A 21,855-nucleotide genomic window follows, 5' to 3' on the forward strand; every position below is an offset into this window, starting at 1 on the left:
AATATCTCTTGATCTGGAAGAGTTGTTATTGGCCTAGCAGCAGTTTCTACCATGCTTGTCCTGGATTCTGTGCCGGCTTTCTGCCCAGAAAAAAGGCAGTGCAGGGTTTCTGGCCATTTTGGTAGAGCCCTGCAAAGACTCAGAGCAGAGCTCTACTAGATGCAAAATTCTAAGAGCATGTGGACATGGATATAGATAGCAAGATAGTGTTGTGCTTGCAGAGGTTTCTGGTTAAATATGAGCTAATAATTACAAATGTTTCTAGTTAGAAATAGAAGTGCTGGATATTGTAGGTTAGATGCTTGTCTGTGGTTTAGCTGGTGCCAGTGGCTTCCAAACAGGAAATCCAAGATCCCTCCTGATAGTGCTCTGTGTCTTTCTAAGCACCTTTGTTCAGATGCATGAGGCTATGTGGGAAAGTTGGCAGTTTAAGCCTTTGAACACTTGTTATTGGCTGGTTGAGCCACATGTAAGCATGAGTGGAAAGCTTCTTATTCATCAGCCTCTTCAAAGTGCATGAGGAGACAGGTATCCATGTGCTTGTGCATGCACAGGTGAAAAACTAGTGTGCAGCTCAGCCAGAAGAAAAACTGTCATCTACCATAGAATTGAACAGTGCTTTGGTGTTAAGAAGACCTTAAGTTTAATAGCTTAGTTAAAATATGTGCTTAATACTTTAACCTTTGGTGGTGTCCAGGACCGTTTATGTTTCTGTCTTAGACGAATAGAAGTATAAGCATTTGACTCTATTAAAATTACAGGTTGTGCACCTGCCTCACATAGCTTGTCACCGATGAGCTATATGGGTTTGTGTGTGTATTTGGTTGTTTGGGGTTTCTTGTTAACTTACAGTTTTGCTTTTCATTATGCATATGTGATTTTTCAAATGTTGCTTAATACGTCTCTTTGCACTGCTGCCTTTGGCTCACTTAGGCCTGAAAAATGTCCACAAGTCTGCATTAATAGCTCTGGAAAACCTGTAATACAACCATTGCAAGAACAGCAGCAGGAGCAGGAAAAATACAGTCTCCCTCCTGCAGGACAAGATGAGACTATTTGTACTGCCCAAGTGGGTGAAGGTAGCCTAAGTGAAGTCCACCTTGGTCAAACATCTAAGCTTCAGGAGGTTCCTGAGGAAAACAAAATGGAAACATTGTCATCCAAGGATGAGCACCTGCAAACGTGAGCTCTCTATGGTGTGAATCACGCAGCTTGTACGCCCGTGTGCACACTTCAGAATTCAGATTGTGCATTGCCTGGTGTGTTTTCAGTCCAAACTAAAATACTGTGTGTCAGTAATACACTCCTTGGAAACAAACAGAATAGTTGTGTAATACATATTCTTTTGAAATATTGAAATGGAAGCTAATTGAAAGAAAATATTTGATTACAGTATATGTCGAATTGCAAAAAATGTTTATGAATAGCAGAGGTTCGGCTGGACTCTGCTCAGTTAGAGATGTGTATCTTGCTTCTCTGTGATTAGAAAATGTTGCAGTGTCAACTTTTGTACTTGATCTTCTTTTATGATAAATCCCAGATACAAATATGTGGTTTGCATGGCTCTAAACAAGACTGTCACTTAGGTGAATGATACTGATTTGTATATTACCAGTACCTTTGTTCAGCTACACACACATCCCCAGCAACAACAACAAAAAAAGAAATCTTGTGACGCACTTTCTGCCTATAATATTCGTGTTTTCCATGCCGATTCTGAGCACTGCTGTGGAATGTAACTGTTTTGTCTCCATTCATCGCATGTGTGGCACTTAATGTAAATGTTAATATATCATATATTTTCAGTAACTATTTTCTACACCCATTTTAGGTATACTTCAACATATTTTTATGATGAGGGCATTAGTATGGGGTCAGGGAGGGATGGGTGGTGTTCTTATGTAGTTTGACCTCCAGATGATTAGGTAAGTCTTGTTTGCTGAATACACAATTCCTGATCAGTATGATTTTTTTGGTCAGCTTTACAAGTACAGGTTCGATGGTCAAGTGACAGTTATCCAAATTGTATGGATCTAGTTGCAATTACTGCCTAATGTGTTTATCAACACTCTAATTTTATATTTGGTCTTGTAGATTCGGCCCCAGAACTGCTGTGTCTGATGACGCAGAGTAAGTTGTCTTGTGTTCACAAGATTCTATTTTAAACAACTTACACTGCATGCTTTCCTGTCTTTCTACTAATTTAAAATGCAGTTGGTGCCTCATTATTATTTTACAGTGTTGCAGCAAATAAATTTTTCAGAAAAACACTGAAAAATTGAATGCAGTATGGCTTACATTGCAGCTAAAATAATTTATATATTAAAAAGAAACCATAAAGAATGAGCATAACACTAATGTCCAGCTGTTGCTTGAAGTATTGTTTCCTCTTTTTTTTTCCTTTGTTCTTCTTCTGAATTTCCATTGCCTCTAATCAGCTACAGGTAAAGAGAGCTGGGTTGAATCTGGGCTGGATGTTGAGTAAAAATGAAGTATGACCTATATATGAAGAAAAAAGAAATCTCAAAGTAAAATAAAATCCATTGTGATCTTCAGAATAATTACCAGGAAAATACTTCTTCAGTTGTTCCTTCATTGTCTTTTAAAAACTTTCTTTTGAATCCCTTCCAGGTTGGGTTTAATTTAATGATGTAGAAACTTAATTTTTTTTCAAGCTCTTCACCTTGATGCTTCATTTTTTTACGTAAGGAGTAGGACTATGGCATTTAGTGCACTCCAGCATTTTAGTTGTGTGCGTGCGTGTGCAAACAGTAGTTCAGAATAGTATGCAGTGTCACTTAGAAAACTCTGTGAAAGTATTAGATATTCTTACAAAGTGTGGGCATTTAGAAGCAAAGAAATCGTTGAGAACTACCCACAGAATAATGTCCTTAATATCCTCCTGTTCACAGAAACAGGACCTTCTCTGTCTCCCAGATTAAATCACAAAATAGAAACAAGTGTATACAGAGACTGTCTTTATAATTTGTTACCTTTTCCTCTAATGATAAAGGCTAGAATCATGGACTGAATATTCTTCACAAGACTTGTAACACCTTTATGCTGAGCAAAGTCTGTGTCCTCTGACGAGAGTTAATGCGATCATTTTCAAGCATCAGAAATCCGTTCAGTAAAATGAAGAGATGAGATTAAAAGAGCATAACAACACAGAAGTGTTACACTTCAGAAGGGAGACTTTCCTGCCATTTCAGAAGGCCTACCTATCTGATTGATTTGTTCATTTGTTTTTCCACATTTTTGCATGTCTGTATTAAACGCAAACATAAGAGAAGGTGCATGGAGATGCCTTCAAAGAGGCATTGCAATGGGTTTGGTGGTATAATGTGGGAGTAGCAAAGATGAGTAAATCATATTGTTTATTCCACATTGATTTTGATTTTGTTTTAAAAGGCAAAACAAGAAGTGTTCAAGCCTCATTGTCATCCTTTCCAGATGTGCTATTTTACAGAGTAACTATTTTTCCTAAACTGTCTTTTAAGTTCTTATAAATGTAAGATTGTATTTTTCCTCCTTAAGAAGAATATAATAAAATTTGGCCCTGCAGTAGGAAAAAATAAATTGAACTGACATTTTAAATGGTTCCAAAATGTTTGTTAAGTATCCTTTGAAAACTTTGTATCTTGAATTCAGTCTTAGACTAGGTGCTGTTTATTCCAGCAGCAAAACTAGAAACTCCTTTATTAGACTGACAAAGTTCCCTTCACTGGTTAGGGAATGCTGGATATTGTCATCAGCCCTGGTCTGTCTCAAGGTCCGGAAGAGGCAATACTTAGTATGTTGCTGCTTACTAGTCCCATTCCAATCTCATGAAGAGATGGGGCTGAATTCTGGTGACAGAAGGTGTACGTGGGGTTGTAGTGTATAGTTTGATTCCTGGCCTAGGCTGAAGCCTTTTTCAGAGTACCTTTTTTATTGCCATTTATGGTTAATAGCCATAAAATTGTTAGTTTTGCTGTCTCTGTGCACCCTGAGAGACCTGAGTGAATGCAGGGAATAGATACTAGCCTTTCATTAGGACATTGGGGTACTCTTGGTATAAAGTATTTTTCTTTTCCCATCCCCAGTGGCAGAGGGTGAGTAGTCATGCACTCTTCTAGAACCAGTTACCACCACTTCAGGCCTTCTGTTTTCTTCTACTATATGTGAGTGAAAAACTCTCTGGCATGGCATCCCTGCCCATGGCAGGAGGGTTGGAACTAGATGATCATTAAGGTCCCTTCCAACCCAAACCATTCTTATTCTGTAAGGGAAGGGTACAGGTAAGGAGCTACACAATCAGTTTGACCCAGTAGGCACAAGCTGGCAAATACTTAACACTAAAGGCTTTTCTTAGTGTGAGTTTCAAAGGCTCTTAAACTGGAATCAACCCTTTAAGGGTGGCTTTATTACAAGTTGTGCATATCCCAACCTACCTCACAGGTTTGCAAAATATGACTGATATTTAAATGTTCCTTAGTAGGTGATATGCCTTTAGTTTCAAAAACAACAAAACTCACCATCTTTTTGGGTTCTGTTATTTAGGAGTGCTTCAATTCAGTCCTGAGCAATGCAACTGTTAAACTACCCACAGAGAAAGATTAATGTACACCCTCAGCACTCTGTTTGAGGGGTGAAGCATGGTGATATGCTAACCTTACTGTTAAAGACAATAAGATGTGTATTCTGTCCTTCATTTCTGAGTGAATACCTACAAACAGGATGGGATTTGTGCATTTCCTTTTCCATCCACTCTCCAGACTTTTCAGTTTTCCCTCGAGTGGTTCATTCCCATCTTTCTTTGCCTGAGTACAGATGTTGGCTAAATATATATATGCACAGCTTTCTATGTCTCTTCACTTTGATAACTGTGGACACAGTCGCCTACAATTTTATCTTCATTGGGTGCTTCTCCTGCTAGTTGGCTCATTGGCTCACCTAAAGCTACAGATGATCATTTGAACACTGCTGTGAAATCACTTCATATGGAACTGCATGGCTTTTTTATTCGCTTTTTGCTTTTAGTGGCACAACTGAGGTCATGTGTTACTAATAATAGGTAGTAGGGGGGGAGTAGTAAGTAAGTTATCTTTGTGTGAAGTTCTTTATATAATCTGAATGGATGTAGAATATCAAACCATGACCTTTTTTTCCTTTAGCTCTCCAAAGGTCAGTGACACAAATAGAGTATGTAGAAAGAAACTGTTTTGTTTTGAACATCAGTTTTTCATTATTAGTCCAGCTGTATTAATAAGCTGGTGCTGATAGCATTGAGTTTCTTTGAGGCAGGGAGGGGAGAGGAGGAAGTACCATGCTGTTTGTGCTGCATGTACTTCTTCGGGCAGGCTCTTCCTGGTTTTGTAGCAACAGCATTTAGGCAGTCATGCTGCCCATAATGTGCTTCTCAAGCCTCTCTTGTTTTACATGGAAATTTTTTACACTGAAACTTCTGCTTGCAGTGTTAATTGGAGGGGTCTTGAAGGCTTACTGGGAAACAGATCTTCAGAAAGTAAAATGTTCTGAACTCTGATCTGAATAGGATTATTAATTGATGGAGGTATAGTGTTAATAATGCTTCTTAGCGGGAAAGTCGCAGTCAACTAGCAAAACCAAGAGAAAGTTGAGGAGTATAATGTTTGAAGTACTGTGTGGGAGCCATAGGGATGCTAACTGGTCCTTCTAGGGGACTGCTGCTTTTGGGAGCTTCATAATGGTGCAGGTGTCTGATTCTGCTGTAGCACCCTCATGTGGCTTTAGCTCTAACAAGCCGAAGGAATATAAGCCTCTAAGTAATGCTTCACTTCTTATTTCCCCCGTGTTTAGGAGTATGAGCATGTTTGACATGAGATGTGAAGACGAAGCTGTGACTCAGCCTCATAGCAAAGCTCGCCATGAGAAACTGCAGAACATAAACAACCAGCTGAAAGAGGATGAGACCAGATGGCAAGATGTGAGTATACTGTATCTTCTGCAATGCTGGCATTGAGGCCAGCTAGCTAGGCAGAAAAGTACAACCTGCTAAATCTACAGTTGTTCTCTAGCGTGAAAATAATCAGGAACAACATCCCTCTTCCCCAGTGGACTGTTGCTAAATGCATAGAAGTCCATAATTTAATGTAAATTATAGAATACAAGGTCTCTGGTGCCTCTGGCTGTGCACCAGGTATTTTGCTTTAAAAATCAAAAATGAAATTAAACTCTGATGAGGTAAAAATGGAAGGAGAACAGCTTCTAACTTCTGACTTCTCTATCTTCTAGACTAACGCTAATTTTTTCTAGCTTCTCTTACAACTGACTTCTCTAACTTTCTAATTAGTAAATGCTTAAAATGACAACATACAAGACTAAGCAAGACAGTGAATAAATAGATTGGACTTGACTTTAATAAATTTGCATAAATACAGAAAATGCTACCATTTTCCGTCTTGTCTAAGAAGCAAATTACCCTTCGAGTTAGCTGCACCCTGCTTGGGTTACAAGACCCTTCTAAACCCTCTTTACTCAATGTATTTTTTAAGCTGTCCTGGTATTCGGCATTATCTTTAGCAAATTAGCAAGGACAGAAAAGCATGATTTGCAGGTAAATCAGTACCAGGAATTTTAGTATCAATCCTGTTTATTTCTAAAGACTTATTGTAAATGAGGAATTTGGGGTGTATTTTTTTAATTAAAAAAAAAAACAACCACCAACAAAAAAAATTAAAACCCAGACCCACATCTTTTCAAGCAGCTAGTGCATTTCCCATTATATGGACAGCCACTGCAAAACATCTCAGGTTTTTGGTAGAAAATTGGAAGAAAAGGAAAAAAAAAAAAAAACAGTATATGCAACTGAAAAATAACTTTTCATAGTAGAACAATGAAGGACTTAAGCTGAGAGGTCTGTCTGTGTGGGAAGCCATAATTTCCCAGCAGAGATAAGAATGAGTCCAAAGGCATTTAAGAGGTTTGAGAACTCTTTGTTATTGAATTGAAAATCCTCTGAGGTAAAGTGTGTAAGTTTTCCAGGCCCTCAGCACCTTCTACACTGAACTAAAAGTTCTGAAGAGGTGCTAAAAATGCCCTTACTTGAATGTTTGTGGCATTCAGAGGGCTTTCTGGAGACTACACCACATTCATGGTCTATATTTTTTATATGCTCATGCTGTAAATTTGCCAACAATTAACAGTTTCATGGCTTTTTATATTATTGTTATTCTAAAGCATCAGAGCTGGAAAAGATAAACATGCCTGGGTTTTAATTACAAAAAGAGGAGGTGGTCTTAAGTTATGAAAATTACAAATGAAAAACTAATTTCTAAACAATAGGCAAAAGTGGGAGTAGCTGAATAAAGAAATGCTTTTGTACTTCAATGAGAATAATTAGTAACTGAGGAAAATTAAAGGCCTATGTTTCAAGAAGGGGGTTATAAGCTGATATATGTAGGTCATGTGAAGAAATACTTTAATGAGCATTGTCTTGAGTGTAATGTCAATAATTTGTGGTTTTAAGCTAAATTAAAAGTGACAAGGTTTATTCCTGGTTTTAATAAAATAAGTTATGCTTGCAGTACCTTCTGCTGTTTGCCAATAAAAATGCAATTAAAGTATTTGGAAAACCATGTCATTAATGAAACAGCTTTTGAATTGAGTATGTGTACAGAATCTCTGGGTTTTATTAAAACCAGAATTTGTTAGACTACATGAAATATAATCTGTATACTAATCTCCTGATGTCGTATAGTTAATGACAAATGCACCCTTGTAGTTTCCTAGGAAGTTATTTTTCTTTGCAGAAGTTCTGTAGAGGTTATTTTTTACATGTAAAATTTTGCTCCTTTACTAGTTGGCTATAAAGAAATGGCACAGCCTAGGACACTTCTTTATTGTAATACTTGTACTGTGAAAAAGATCTTGTCTTTATACCCTCCCAGACTTGTGAATTCATAACCCAAGCAGGATGCAAGACATAGGCACTTGTAACAGGTATCTCCTGTGACTGTCAGGTTTTGTGTCAAGCTGGTTTTGCAAGAAAGGTAAAGAACCAGAATCAGTGGATATTCTGGTCAATTTTGGGCAGGCTGATTCCAAAAAGAGTAAGATCATTACTTCAACAAGCGCATATATATAACTGGATACAAACCATATGCTGTGTGCTCTGTCATGTCTCACGCTGCCAGGTGTGAGCCACTTTAGTCATAGAATCATAGACTTGTTTAGGTTGAAAAAGACCTTTAAGATCATCCTGTCCAACCATTAATGTAGCACTGCCAAGTCCACCACTAAACCATTTTCTAAATGCCACATCTAGATATCTTTTAAATACCTCCAGGGTATGTTGCTCAGATCTGCATCCAGAATATTCAAGGGTGCCCATGAGGAATAATTTAAGTTTGTATGCTCCACTGAGTCAACTATGCTTGTATGTATTTAGCTGATAGAATGGGCAAAGTATGGGACTGTCATCTCTCCAAGGCAAGCTATCAGTGCGGCTGTAGTTCATGGTGAAATGACATCCCTTCCTCCAATGAACTTCTGCCTCCCATACAACTGATTGTTAAAACTCTTCCCCAAATGTATTTTTTCTACTCCATCCTCCTGGAAAATCAGGTTTTGCCCCAAGTTTTTGCCCAAGTGAAAACGAGTCCTTTTAGGCCAAATCTCCTGGTGTTATTATCTAGTGTTCTTCTGCAAAGCCAAAAAGAAAATATACCAGTGGAGCTATGAAATCCTTACTGGATCCTGCTGTTAGAAGAAAAATCAGTCAGGCAACATCTTCATTTTATGGTATAATCTCCGTTTCAAAATAAACATTGCTGCCTGCAGGTGATGGGAGCCTGTCCCACAGTGAGGAACAAGCATTGCAAAGCAGCTCGCCAGGTTCACTGGTTTCTATGGCCAGTTTTTAGCTATTGACAGCTCTTCATTCAGGTGCCTTCCTTTTCTCACAGGACCTGGCTCGGTGGAAGAGTCGTCGAAGGAGCGCTTCACAGGATTTAATTAAAAAGGAAGCTGAGAGAAAGAAAATGGAAAGGTTATTGTCTGGAGATGGAGCGAATGAGCGCAGAAAAAGCATCAAAACCTACCGAGAAATTGTGGAAGAGAAGTATGTTGTTTTACTGGAGTGCAGTGGCATGTTTGGAAATGTGTGCTCCACGGGTGATAGGTAACTGTGGGCAGCCATGCCTGCAGGCCTGGGGTGAGAGAGAGGGAACGATGTTGATGGAATAGAGGAAATTAGAGTGATTTTTAGCGTTAATTTTAATGTGATGGTCTCTCTTGTGTTATCGCCCTTGCAGAGAGAGAAGAGAGCGGGAGCTTCATGAGGCATACAAGAATGCGAAGTCACAGGAGGAGGCTGAGAGCATCCTCCAGCAGTACATCGAAAGGTTCACTATCAGTGAAGCTGTCCTTGAGCGTTTGCAGATGCCAAAAATTCTGGAAAGAAGCCATTCAGTGGAGCCAAATTCCTCACTGAAAGACCAAAATCCTCTGAGATATTTAAGGCAACAGTCACTGCCTGCTCCAAAATTCACTGCCACCATTGAAGCAACCATTGTTCCCACCACTGAACTAGAGCCCAGCAGTTCGATGGGCAGCACATCTCCCAGCAAAAACATTGTCTCCAAGGCTGTGCCTATGCTGACACCCAAGCCTTACTCACAACCCAAAAATACACAGGAAGTTTTAAAGAACTTTAAGGTAGGATACGTTGCACTCCCCAGAGTCAATCAAGAGGCAAAGAGATTGTGACTAAATCATCCAAATGTATTAATGTTTAACATAATTTATTAGAAAATGTTTGCAGCATTCTCTCTGCTACCCAGTCTAGTGATTTCTTCTTGGTTAGCAACCTTCTTAGAAACTTATTCTGTTCTGACTGGAATATTTCTGCTGGTCATTTTTCCTCAGGCTAAATTGGTTTGGGGAAAGACAGGGAAAGGGGGTCCTCTAATTAAAAAGCAAGGTGTTTTCTGAGAAAGAGGTTAGGAAAGAGTATGCTGTTATGTTGGGGGTTTTTGTTTGTTTTTAAACAAAAGGGAAGGGGCAGGGAGCATGGAAGCCCTGACTTTTGGAGCAAGACCTGAAGTGGCTTGTGTGTCAGGTGTCTGATTTTTGCCATATCCAAACAAGGCCATCCCATTCAGCCAAGTCATAAGCCTTTGAAACACTGCAGTGTGCCTGTATGCAGTATGAAGAGCCCTGCGCCTTCAGAGTCAAGCTTGCCCAATGATATTTTCTGTCCTAAACATGCTTCTTACTAGGGATGAAGGGGGAAAGCTGCTTCACTGGCATAAAGAGAGGATATAAACTGTCCATGCAGATTTAGGGAAACACATTGGTACTGGGGCAGCATGTGACTGGGGACTGCTGGTGAGAGATGGGGAGTGACTGCACTGGGTTGCAAGAACTGCACAAAGATTATGGGAATAGAAGTAAGAGAGCTCAGACAAATGCAGGGCTGCCTGGAAAAGAGAAGGCTACATGGAGACCTTATAGCAGCCTTCCAGTATCTGAAGGGGGCCTACAAGGATGCTGGGGAGGGACTCTTCATTAGGGACTCTAGTGGTAGGACAAGGGGTAATGGGTTTAAACTTAAACAGGGGAACTTTAAGTTAGATATAAGGAAAAGTTCTTCACAGTGAGGGTGGTGAGGCACTGGAATAGGTTGCCGAAGGAAGTTGTGAATGCTCCAACCCTGGAGGAGTTTAAGGCCAGGCTGGACAGAGCCTTGGGCAACATAGTTTAGTGTGTGGTGTCCCTGCTCATGGCAGGGGGGTTGGAACTAGATGATCTTAAGGTCCTTTCCAACCCTAACTATTCTATGATTCTATGATTCTATGAATTAGGAGCCAGCTGTGAGATGTGTGAGCAAAGTGGGTAGAAGAGACTGAAACTGGATATGAAAGCTGAGGCATGTATCTTTGTACTGAGTGTGCAGAATGGGAGTAAAATATTGAACCAATATTAGAGAAAGCAAAGAACTGGGATGTGTTAGAGAGAACAAGCCAGAATAAGTCAAGTTTGAAAAATATCTGCTGCTCGCAAGGCCTGTACCAAAACTGGAGCTTCCCCAAGTCTCATTGTAGCCTTGTCAGCAGTGCAAAGCCTAGTGGCATGGTCACCCCCAGCCTTTAGAGCTGGGGTCCCCTTGTGTCTGCCATTGCTATCTGATACTTTGCTAGTGGCATGCAAGGGTCCCTGTAGCCCTGCTGATGTCCAGGTGACATCACTACCATGTATATTCAAGTTGTTTACTACTAGAAAATAAGTCGTCTTTGTATGGGTAGTGAGATATGTTGAGATGTCCAATTTCTTGAAGTCTGTCCAAGCTCTTGTGCACCCACACGTTTCCTAGTTGAAATGTGAAACTGGTAATTCTGATCTCTTGTATACCTCGGTTGGTACCCCTGTAGAGTTTACATTTTAAACATCAGTGAATCATAGATCCCTGGTTTTGTTGGTTTTTTTTTTGTCTTTTGATCCATGCCACTTTTTTCTTCAGAGGACCAAGACCTGTGTGTGTATCATCTTCACATTAATGCATATATAGTTAATGTCTGTGGGGAGAAACTAACCCACGGATACTTTTACCCCCCACCAACCACCACTAAAAGTCTGCCTTGATCTTGTTTGCTCAATGTGGAAGAATGTGATTTGTCTCAGTAGGAATCATTCCCTACCACATGTAGCTGTAGTGTTGTTTTCCCTTGAAACACCAGTATGTCAATGATTCTTGGATCTGGTGACAATGTGCTGACTTGCTCCAGATCAGAAGGAAAGGAGTATGTTTGTTTAACTCCGCAGCCAGGGCATCTGTCCTGATCATTCAAACATTTGGTTTTCCTTTGTAATATAAATAGAGAAATGTTTTAGTCTAAACAGAGACACTAAAATTGATGGTGCAGCCTTCCAGTGTTTTCCTGGCTTTTTTATTTCTGAGATCTTTCATGACCTGCCTCTCTAGTAGATAATCCAGCACACAGTCACAGAGCTCAGTGTCTGCTCACATTTGTGTTTGGAAATGAAACCCTGAGAGTGGTGCTGTGTTGAGTGGATGATGGCAGTGAGGAAAGGGAGGGAACCTTTCCTGGAGGTTCTGAAAAGCAGTCAAAAGGGGTGAAACCACTCTACTCTGCCTGGGAGCTGATTGCACGAGGTGCTAACTGCCATCACCTCCCTGCACATCTGTCAGAGCTGAGGATGCCCACTACCTCCGAGATGGCCTCTTAGTTAATCAGGCTCAGATGGAGAACAGACCTCTGGATGCACTTACACAAGAAAGCAGTGGGAGGAGATTGCCCTCACCTTAGCACTTATGGCATAGACTAAGTTGAAGAGCGGGATTTGAGGTATCCAAGCTGTTTACTCAAGAAGTAAACTACCGAAGATAAGTAAATGCTGAAATAAAGAAGGGGGCAGGGAGCATGAGATGGGAAGAACTTTGTTTTCTTAAACAATGTCTCAGTTTAATAAAGCCGTTTGGACACTTGTTGCATTAGTTTTCAGTAACAGTGAAGTAAGTGAAAAGTTCCCATAGAATGGCTTACCTCTGGGCTTGTTTTTACACGTTTTTTGTTTAGGCAGTGCCTGTGGAGAAACTTGACTAATCACTGTATGTGTCCCAGGTAGCTTTCTAAGAAATCACTAGCCTGTGCCATTATTTCCCCAAAGTCCAGCAATTGGCAGAGAAGTCTGTCCATATTTGCTCCCTCACCTTTGTGTTGTCTCCTGTGATGTTTGTTTTCAAGGAAGGGTCTCTGTGCACAGAGCAAAGCCCTCCTTCAAATCTATTTAAAGCTTACTCCTGCTGATAAGCCTTATAAACATTTGTGCTGTAGCTAGGCAGGAGCAATATGGTGTTACTGATATTTGGTCCTCTCCTGGTCTCTCTCCAGCTGGGCCCTCTCATGGTCAATGGCTTGTGAGGTCTTTGTAGCAAGACCTTTTTCATGTATACAGCCCTTCAAACTGAAGGAAGTCTCCGCATGCCACCTCCATTCAGAACATAATAATGAAGTGTTAAAGTCCCAAGAGGAAGCTGTGTCAAGTGCAGAGGAAGAAGCTAGAGCTTATCTTGTATTTTCTTCCTTGCTTGAGGGTTCCTTAGCAGGAACATATGCCCACAGAGGAGCTAGCTTGACCCTGAGAACAAAGTAGTTAAGCTGTTTCTGCACTCCCCTTTTCAGGGAGACTGCATAATATCAGTTGCTGGGAAAGCAGCTATTTATTTTATTGCCTGATGGAGAAAGTGGGTTGCCCAGGTTTATATGTTGGTTCCTTGCTTCCCTGTTGTGAACAGTAAAGAAAGAAATGGATGAACTCTGCTGCTCTTGACGCTTCAAAGTTCTCATGACAGTGCTTCAGAAAGCATAGTCTACTAATACTGTGGTGAGGTTGTCAGGTTACACAGCAGTTCATCAGCATAATTAGGAGAACCTGCTTGCCTCTTGTATAAGGCAATGCAAAACCCAGCAATTTTTGTCTAAAATTTGTGTAAAATTTTAAAATCTTTTGATCTGTGATGCACACAAAGGCTTTTTGTATGTTACTGTGAAAACAAAATGTGGGAAACCAGGGAATCCAGAAAAATTATTACCTTCTGTCTGTATTTTGTTTATACATCGCCACCCCCAGAAGAGGGTTTTCTTCTATCTTGGGCAGTTAAATGAAATGTGTGCTTGGCTCTGTCATTAAGTGATGGCACAGACTGTGTTAACAATTTTAATATCATGTTGATGTCCTAATTTCCTAAATTCCTTTGAATGCTAGTTGCCTCAGCATATTTATTTAATTGTATTCTGCAGGTAGATGGAAAAGTCAGCATGAATGGAGAGAATATGAACGGTGTGGAAGACAAGGATAAAGAGTGTACAACAGTAATATTTACTCCTTCGCCAAGCAGATCTCTGAAATTTGATGGAGTAGCCAGAGGGGACAGGCCCCCAGTAGAGTTGAAGAAGGACCCCACAAGTGTTGAGCTCAGTTTACAGAGGCCTGCCACTCAGAGTGTGCACAAAGAGCCAACAGTAAGACCAACACGAACAAACCAGCCTTACTTTCTCTGCCAGTTTTCTGTCTCATAACGTACTTAGTCACTAACTAATGAAACCCAAGTGCTTATGTTTGCTTTATTTCAAGAGGGTGTGCCCAGACCAGGAAAAAAACCAACAAAATCCTTTGTAAATTAAAGGCTTCTTCCTTTGGGATGTGAGTAGAGAAATGGGAGGGGAAGATTCAAAAATCTTTTTGCAGCCAGTGTCTCTTTTTTTTCCAATGTTATACAGCTGATAAGCATGCTTTAAATGTGCTGGGCCAGAGAGAAATCAACTCTGCATCCCAGCTATTGTGCAGATTTATTCAGCGCTTCTCCTGATGTTAGCTGATTAGATCAGTAACATAATTGGACTGTGCAAGCCATTACAATTAGCCTCAGTTCTCAATTTTCAAAGAAGAGGATGTGGATGTGCTGGCAGTTTTGAGCATTCATTCCTCTCTCAGAAATATTAGAACAGGGGGTAAGCTATTGAAATGCTCAGAGAGGCCAATGTGCTTCTTAACTGCCTTATCAAGGAAACAAATTAATTTTACCTTTTCATCTGTTTCTCCCCCTCTTCCCCAGAGAAAAAGGCAGGAAGAAATTTAGAGCATATCACAGCAAGAATCTAGATGCTACAAAACTGTAATGAAAGTAGATAGAAAGACCAAAACAAGAAATAAGCACCAGACTGCAAATAAAGCATATAAAAGGGTTGCAAACAAGCAGCAGAAGAGGGAAATCTCACTATTCTTTTCTGTCTAGCACAAAGAGAATTCAAGATGTGGTGAGAGTTGGAATATGGTAATTTTTTTATTTCATCTCAGATTTCATCTGGCCGGATAGATAACAAGTAGTAGGCAGGGATCTGTCCTGAAGAGTTCATTCATCCCCTGCTTTGTGCTAGTCTCTGGCCACTGACAACCAAGCCATGGAGCCTGCAGCAAGCATGGGAGCTGGGATGCGTTGTGAGCACAGACTTCATCCTGTTAGAGGGAACTGTTATAGAGTCAAAAATGAATGATTTGCAGGAAAGCAGGCAGGGATGGTATCACAGAGGCTGCTCCTGTCAGAATGAATTGGCTGTAAGGGAAAAGCCAGGTAAGCATTGTGTCTAATATGGGAATGCTGGTAATGGGAATGTTTGGAGGATAGAGAAGAGCCTTGGCTTGCTGCAGATTAGAAACACAATGGTGATCTGAAAAGTAGCCAAATTAAAGTGTTACTGTCTCCTTTTTAAGGATTTCCAGACCACTATATCTGTAGAACAGTTGAGAGGAAGTTCAGCAACAGAAGCCACTGTTAGGTCTTGGGTATATTTGTACCCATTTGATGCTCTCTCATCCTTCCCCTTCTACAGCTTTGAGGATGATGTGGCCAGCTGAACACAGATTTTTCTGTGTCAGGTTTCTGCTTCCAGTGTCTTAGCCCTCATGGTGGTATTGGCAAAGGAGGCAGAAGAGTTTGAATTGTCAGATTCCTTGTGACTCTGACATGAACCTCCTGGTTTGTAAGCTTGAGTGCACTTAAATGATGAAGCCTTCTAGAGAAAATGAGTGTGCACTCAAATGGTGCTATTGACAGAGTTTCTCTGCTCTGACTAAGGATTTTATATCACTAACTTCATGGTTTCATCAATAATGTGACTGGATATAACAAATCATTATAATTACTCCTGGCGCTTCAGCTTCTAGCAGAGGTATGTCAAGGACAAAGCAAGGAGAGGAAACTGCTTTGAGGGGGATCTTACTGGGGGAAACAAATGAATTGCACTGAGTGTGATGGGGGGAAAGAGGAATTCCCTTCCTGTGGGTGGAAGGGAATTTGCCAGCCTAAGATAAAATTACAGGCTCTGTTCCTTCTAGATGTTTGCCTGTCTTTACCCAGCTGCTGCGTTTTAATTTTCCAGGTCCCCATTCATTCCTTAGACTAAGGCATGGGCAGTAATTTAGCTCTGTGTGTTGGGGCACATACAAGGACTGCTGCAGATAGCTCGATACGGATGCAAGCAGCCTGGTAACTTACCTGCAAGAATCAGGCATCTATGCTGGACTCATTTCACTCAGCCTTCTCCCTGTACCTATTTTACTTTGTTTTCTGGACAACTAACACAATGAAGTCAGCCTGGATCTGCAAAGCCTGAAATGCTAAACTCCTCTTTGAAGGTGTAACCCCTCTAGGAAGGTTGGAAATCCAAATCAGGAAAGAAAAGAGCCTCCTGGGCTTGTCCCAGTCCTTATAAAGCATAGCCTTTTGCTGGGTAGGATGCTGAATAACTCTAGCTGTCACTGTGAGTCATCTAGAGGGAAAGAAGGGGTTTGCTTTTGGCCCCAGCAGCATGAGGCTTCCAAGCTACACATCCTTGGAAGTATGAAAACCCTCTGAAGCTGCCGCTGTACCACCTCCCACAAGGAGAAACCAGGGCTATAGTTTCTGTCTGCTGCTTAACGCTACTGAATTTTTAGGAGAGAAGATGACAGAAGCGGGCATAGAAATGCAGCTGATGAAGAAGCGGAACAGTTTGGAGTGGAAGAAACTACTACATACATTTCTTTTGCCTTGAGAAAACTTTTACAAATTGAGCGTGTTTTCAAAGCCTTTCTAAACTTGCTTTCACTGCCTTTATTTGTATACTTTCCTTTATTGATACAGTTCTTGTTAGCTATGTCCTTCCCAGCCTTTGAATAAGATTCTTAAGCACTAGCTCCTCTGCCTGTAGAGAGATGCTGTTCCTAGGGATTTTTTTCTCTCTAGTTGCTCCAAGATTTGTTTTGGGTTTGTATTTTATTCATTCATTTTCTGCGCAGAGTCTCTTTTGTGAAGTATATATTCCTTTTCATATATACATTACCTTTGGCCCTCCTGTCCTCCCTTTATGAATCTCTTCCTGTTCTTTGCATGCCCTGTCCTCCTCCTCCTCCATCCTTCTTACAGCTGCTCCCCCTTCTGTTTCAGTTCAGTTGTCAAATAGACTAGCCCTGTCTTCTCTCTGCCTGGCAGGCTTCCCTTTGAAGCTCTGTAGCAATGCTCTAAATCTGTCCGGCTGGCCTCATGCATTGTCTGCAATACAGGAAGATGCTCTGCAACTGTACTTCACCAGCTCTTTTTGCCTGAAGTTTGGAAAACAGTTTAGTCAAGTTGCACCACTTAAAACACAGATATGATTGAGGTTTTGGGAGAGCTATGAGAAGTGCAGGGATCTTTTTGTATGGGTGAGACCTCAGTGTCAGTTGTCTTTTTGACAGAGAAGAACATGTGAATCAAATAATGATTGGCAATCAGAGACTGATTGGGAAACATATGTAAATCCTGCCTAAACCTACTATAAAATGAAATGCAAGAAGCTGCAGCAGGTGAGAAGGATGGTAAAGAAGAGTATTACCAAGAGACTTAACTTTTGTCTGTAGTGCATAGGTACAGTAGTTAGATTTTGGTAAGGGGTTGACAAGAGTCTTCTACTCAAAGTAGCTTATGAAATTTTGCCTATGATTTTAGGCTAGAAAGGAAATATTTGGCCTATAAGCAGAATGAAAATATCCCACTGGTGTTTGTGGAGCATTGTGCTGCTAAGAGAGACAGTAGGGAGCAGCTGACTGCAGCTGGAAGAACTGGGGCAAAGGCCCAAAGACTGACTGATCAGTCAGTGGCAATGGCAGCAATGACATGAGAATCATCTCCTCACCCAGGTCCTACCTGTCAGCCATTAGGTCATGTTTTCTTTCCATTGTACAGAACAGTGATGAACATTACAAACACTGAGAAATTGTATCTTTGAATCAGAAGCTGACAAAGTAAATGTTTTGTTTTACACCAATATTTGTGCAGATTTTAGTGTAGGGGGATTAATTTGTCAGGAACATCATTTTATTTTAACCAGTCTTTATATGAGTGTTTAGAAATTACTAGAATCATAGAATCATAGACTCAACTAAGTTGGAAAAGACCTGTAAGATACCCCAGGACTGCTAAGGCCACCACTAAACCATACCACTGAGGGCCTCATCTAGATAGTTTTTTAACACTTCCAGGGACAGTGATTCCACTGCTTTCCTGGGAAGCCTGTTCCAATACATTATTCCCTTCTCTGTGAAGAAATTTTTCCTAATATCCAATCTAAACCTTGGCTTGTTATATTGTTATTGGCTTGCTATAGCTCTAGTTCTAGCTTTGCTCTGATCAAAAAAAAAAAAAAAAAAAGCAACTTTAAAAAGATCAGGGCAAGGTGGTGATAGTGGGGAGAGATTTAGGCTTTCCTTTAATTTTTCACTAGCTAGCTTAAACTTGTCCATTTCTACTCACTGGCTGCTTGGCACAAAATAAACCTGTTTTCTATATCCAAGTAACACTCTCCTTCATCTTCAAAAACCCACTGATTGAACTGAGATTAAAGTATAAGCTTTCTTGTGGTTGAGGATTGTGTCCAAGCTACAGGAGAGAAGACTTGAAATCCTGATTTGTACATATCTGGTAGAACAAGTCTTTGTTCTTTGATTCATTACAAGAAACACTTGTAGAGTGGGTGTGTCTGTTCCAGATTGACAGCTTTGTCTTGAACCACACATGGGAAAATGTGTGGAGGGCTGGACTTCCATAAGGGAAAAAGGTTTAAGATAAGAAATGAGAGCAGCAAAACTTCAAACCAACTAGAGGGCAACTCTGCTCAGGATTTGTTTATGAATCTAGCATCCGTGTCTCCCATCCTTCAGACACCCGTGCACTTTTCAGTGGCTGTGAGTGGCAGGAGCTTATTTTACATCCCAATTGAGCAGTAATAACTCTAGAAAAATGACCAGCAGGAACACTTAACACTTTCTTGCAGCACTTTCAAGGCTTCTTTGTCAATTACTGATCCACCCTGATCTTTGGTTGTAACAGCTTGCCCAAGTATACCATTATATAGCTGCCAGATGGGGCAGATGACAATGTGTCAGAGCAGTGTTCTGGCTGTAGTACTATACTGGCATAGCATGCAATGCACTTAGCTGTAGCAGCCCTAAGTCATGCCATCATTAGCACTTACAGCAACAGAAAATGCTAGCTTTGATGAGGAAATCATTGTAGGAAAATTTTCAAGTCAATGATACGTGCAAAATTTCAATCATAGAAGTTTGAAAGATGTCAGGCAATTTCTATGTGCAGCTATTGATACTGTAACCAATTTAATTCCTGAGTAATTTCACAGAATTTAAACTGTAGTTCTGATCTGATTCTTCCTAATATCTCTGCATTCTCGCTGGTTCCGGACAGCTTGTTTTGTCATGTTTTCATAGAAAATACAGTAATCATATTTCACGTGATTTTATGTACAAGTAGTGTTAACTGAACTACATCTTGATTTAATTTACAATAAGGGTTAATAAAGTTCCACTGTTACTTCTTTCGGAGTTTGAATTCTTGTAGTAGTAGTGATGTTTGGTGTTTAAGAGTTCTTAGTTGCTGTAGTTCTAGGTATTTATAAGGGTGTAAAGTTCTTCCACAACAATAGGCAGTGTGGCTATTTCTGGCCTGTATGGTCTTAATTAAAGAAAGTACTTGGGCTGATATCCTAGTGTATTGGATAAAAATCCTGTCTGCTACAAAGTGAACTAACTCTATATGGCAGTCAGCCATGCTTGTGTCTGTTAAATGGGTACCTTAGCACAGCAGAGGTGTTGCTTTGTCCTCTTGTTGTGGTTTAAACACTGAACCCAGGGCACCTGCGTTACTGATGTGCTCATAACCTCAACTGCAATTGCAATATTTAATTTTCCATCATGGACTAAGGCTTCTAAATCCTAAGTGTGGAAGCTTAGTGGTGGCTAGATGCATGGAGTAATAAAAACACCAGTCCAAGTAGACAGTATTCTTCACTGTTGAGGAGTTAATGAGACAGAGTCTTCACAGCAGCCTGGATCTGGGAACTGAGAAAACCCCAGCCCCTATGCAGCAAGGTTTACCCTTTGTCCCTTGAAGGATTCATTGCTTGTGGACAAGCAGGTGTTGTGTAACCTTCCCTTGTAGGCACCTGCAGCAGAGCCAGCGTATGGAGTGGTTTTGTGGTCCTGCAGAATGATGCCTCTGCTCACATGAACACGTGTGGCTGCAGCAGGGTGCTGCCAAGAGGCTGCATGGGTCATTCATCCCAAAACATGAGAGCTCCTCTGAAACACCCCAGGAATGGCACTCACCAAGTTGTTCAGTTTTTGAGTGTCCATGTCAAAATATGATCCTTTTAGGCACAATGAAGTGTTTGTATGCCTTCTTTCATGTCCAGTAATAACATCATCATTTGATAACAAAATATTTATGAAATGTGAGTGATGATAGTCTGTAGTTGAAAGACATTTTATCAGCTGTACCAGTTCAAGAATTTTTTGAAGTGTATTATATACCTCTGGATAAAACACTAGATAATACTTCATTTCTTGGTGTTATAAATAGATATAGTGGGAATGAGAGAGTTCCTGAGTGAAGTAGGCTTAATTTTTTCATAAATTACTTACTAATCAGTTTTATATTTAGTTTTATATTTTTAGCTGTATGTCACTAGCATTTAATTGCTCAGCAGAGGGAGGAGGAAGAGTCAAGTCTCATGAGCAGGAGCAGAACTTCTGCAGCATCCTATTGCAAAATTCAATCTTCCTGCAGCAAGCAGTAACTTGCTCTTTTTTTTTTCCTCCTTTTTGAAAGAATTTCTATAAATAACATCTGTGTCTGGTTCAACCTCCTAGATATAGGTTATGAGTAGATTTAGTTATTGCACTTGTGCAGAATAGCTATGTGACACAGCACCATGTGTAGGTTCCTGAGGTAACTCTAGACCCAGAGGTGATAGAAGCGCATCATGTTTGTGCATTCACTGAGCCTCTTAAGCCCTCTGAGGGGCCAGTGTGACTGTGCTCTTTCCCCAGCTCCAGCTGCCATTGGCACCTGACTTCCCTGGGTGTAGGTAACACTATTAAACACTTTGTATATCGTACCCAATTTATCACTGTTTATAGCTTTAAAGCCTCTGCAGTTGAAATTAAAGCTGAATTTCTTCTCTCTTTTTTTGTTTTTCCCCTTTTTCTTTCTTTTATTTTTTTTTTTAATTTTTAAGTTTGGAAAGATCTTTTTGGAGAGTTGAGGGTGGATTCCATTGCTTTACCACAAATAACAATATAAACATACATAATAGAAATTGGAAGGCACTATGCTTTGGAGCAGTGGGTAGAAGTTGTTGGGTAGGTGTCTCTTGCTTTTCCAGTTAAATTCTACCTTGCTTAAGGCAAACTCTGAGCTCTCAATAATAGCCATTTGTTTAGGTTTAACGGAGGTTTGTAGGTTGTGAAATGACAGAATAATTCAGATTACAGGTCTCCAGCTGAGTCTTCTGCGCAAACAGGATCAGGCATGAGATTAGTTTTGGTGGTTAAGGGCTTGATCATTCAAGTCTTGAAAACCTCCAAGGGTGGGGATGGTACAACATATCTGGGCAGCCTGTTATGCCACCCTCACTGGCCTCCTGGAGGAAAAAATACTTAGTTCTGCACTGAGCAAGGTTGGGAAGGGTTTCCAGTAGCTTCTCCCCTGACTGCTGTTGTGTTGGGAGCCAGAACTGAGGCTGAAGGAGAAATTTTCTTTAGTTGCAGTGTTCTGCAGGGGCTTCCAGTGAGAAAGCTCTAACTGAAACAGGCTAGCATCAAGATGGGCTGAGAAGGGCAAGGTGGGTTATAGAGGAGAAAAGAGCCACAGAATGGAAAGAGGCAAATCTCTGGGTCACAATCTCTGGAGCATTTCTCTTTAGCCTGTGCCTCATCACCAGTGATCATCCTTCTTTGGAGTATGTGACACATGGCAGGGATGATCCACGCCTTGTTTGC

General features: G+C 40.6%; 1 protein-coding gene across 1 annotated transcript in view; it reads left to right on the top strand.

The window, feature by feature from the left end:
• LIMCH1 (LIM and calponin homology domains 1) overlaps window positions 1-21,855 on the top strand; it is a gene marked incomplete at both ends in the record, with an annotated part of 58,316 nt that overhangs the window by 16,398 nt on the left and 20,063 nt on the right. Inside the window, 5 exons of the mRNA XM_010017232.1 lie at window positions 2,095-2,130; window positions 5,821-5,947; window positions 8,928-9,082; window positions 9,276-9,678; window positions 13,785-14,006. Of these exons, the coding sequence (XP_010015534.1) occupies window positions 2,095-2,130; window positions 5,821-5,947; window positions 8,928-9,082; window positions 9,276-9,678; window positions 13,785-14,006 (943 nt within the window). The remainder of the gene's footprint in view (window positions 1-2,094; window positions 2,131-5,820; window positions 5,948-8,927; window positions 9,083-9,275; window positions 9,679-13,784; window positions 14,007-21,855) is intronic.

This window comes from Nestor notabilis, unplaced genomic scaffold (assembly GCF_000696875.1).
Source record: "Nestor notabilis isolate BGI_N333 unplaced genomic scaffold, ASM69687v1 scaffold9556, whole genome shotgun sequence".
Lineage (NCBI taxonomy): Eukaryota > Metazoa > Chordata > Aves > Psittaciformes > Psittacidae > Nestor > Nestor notabilis.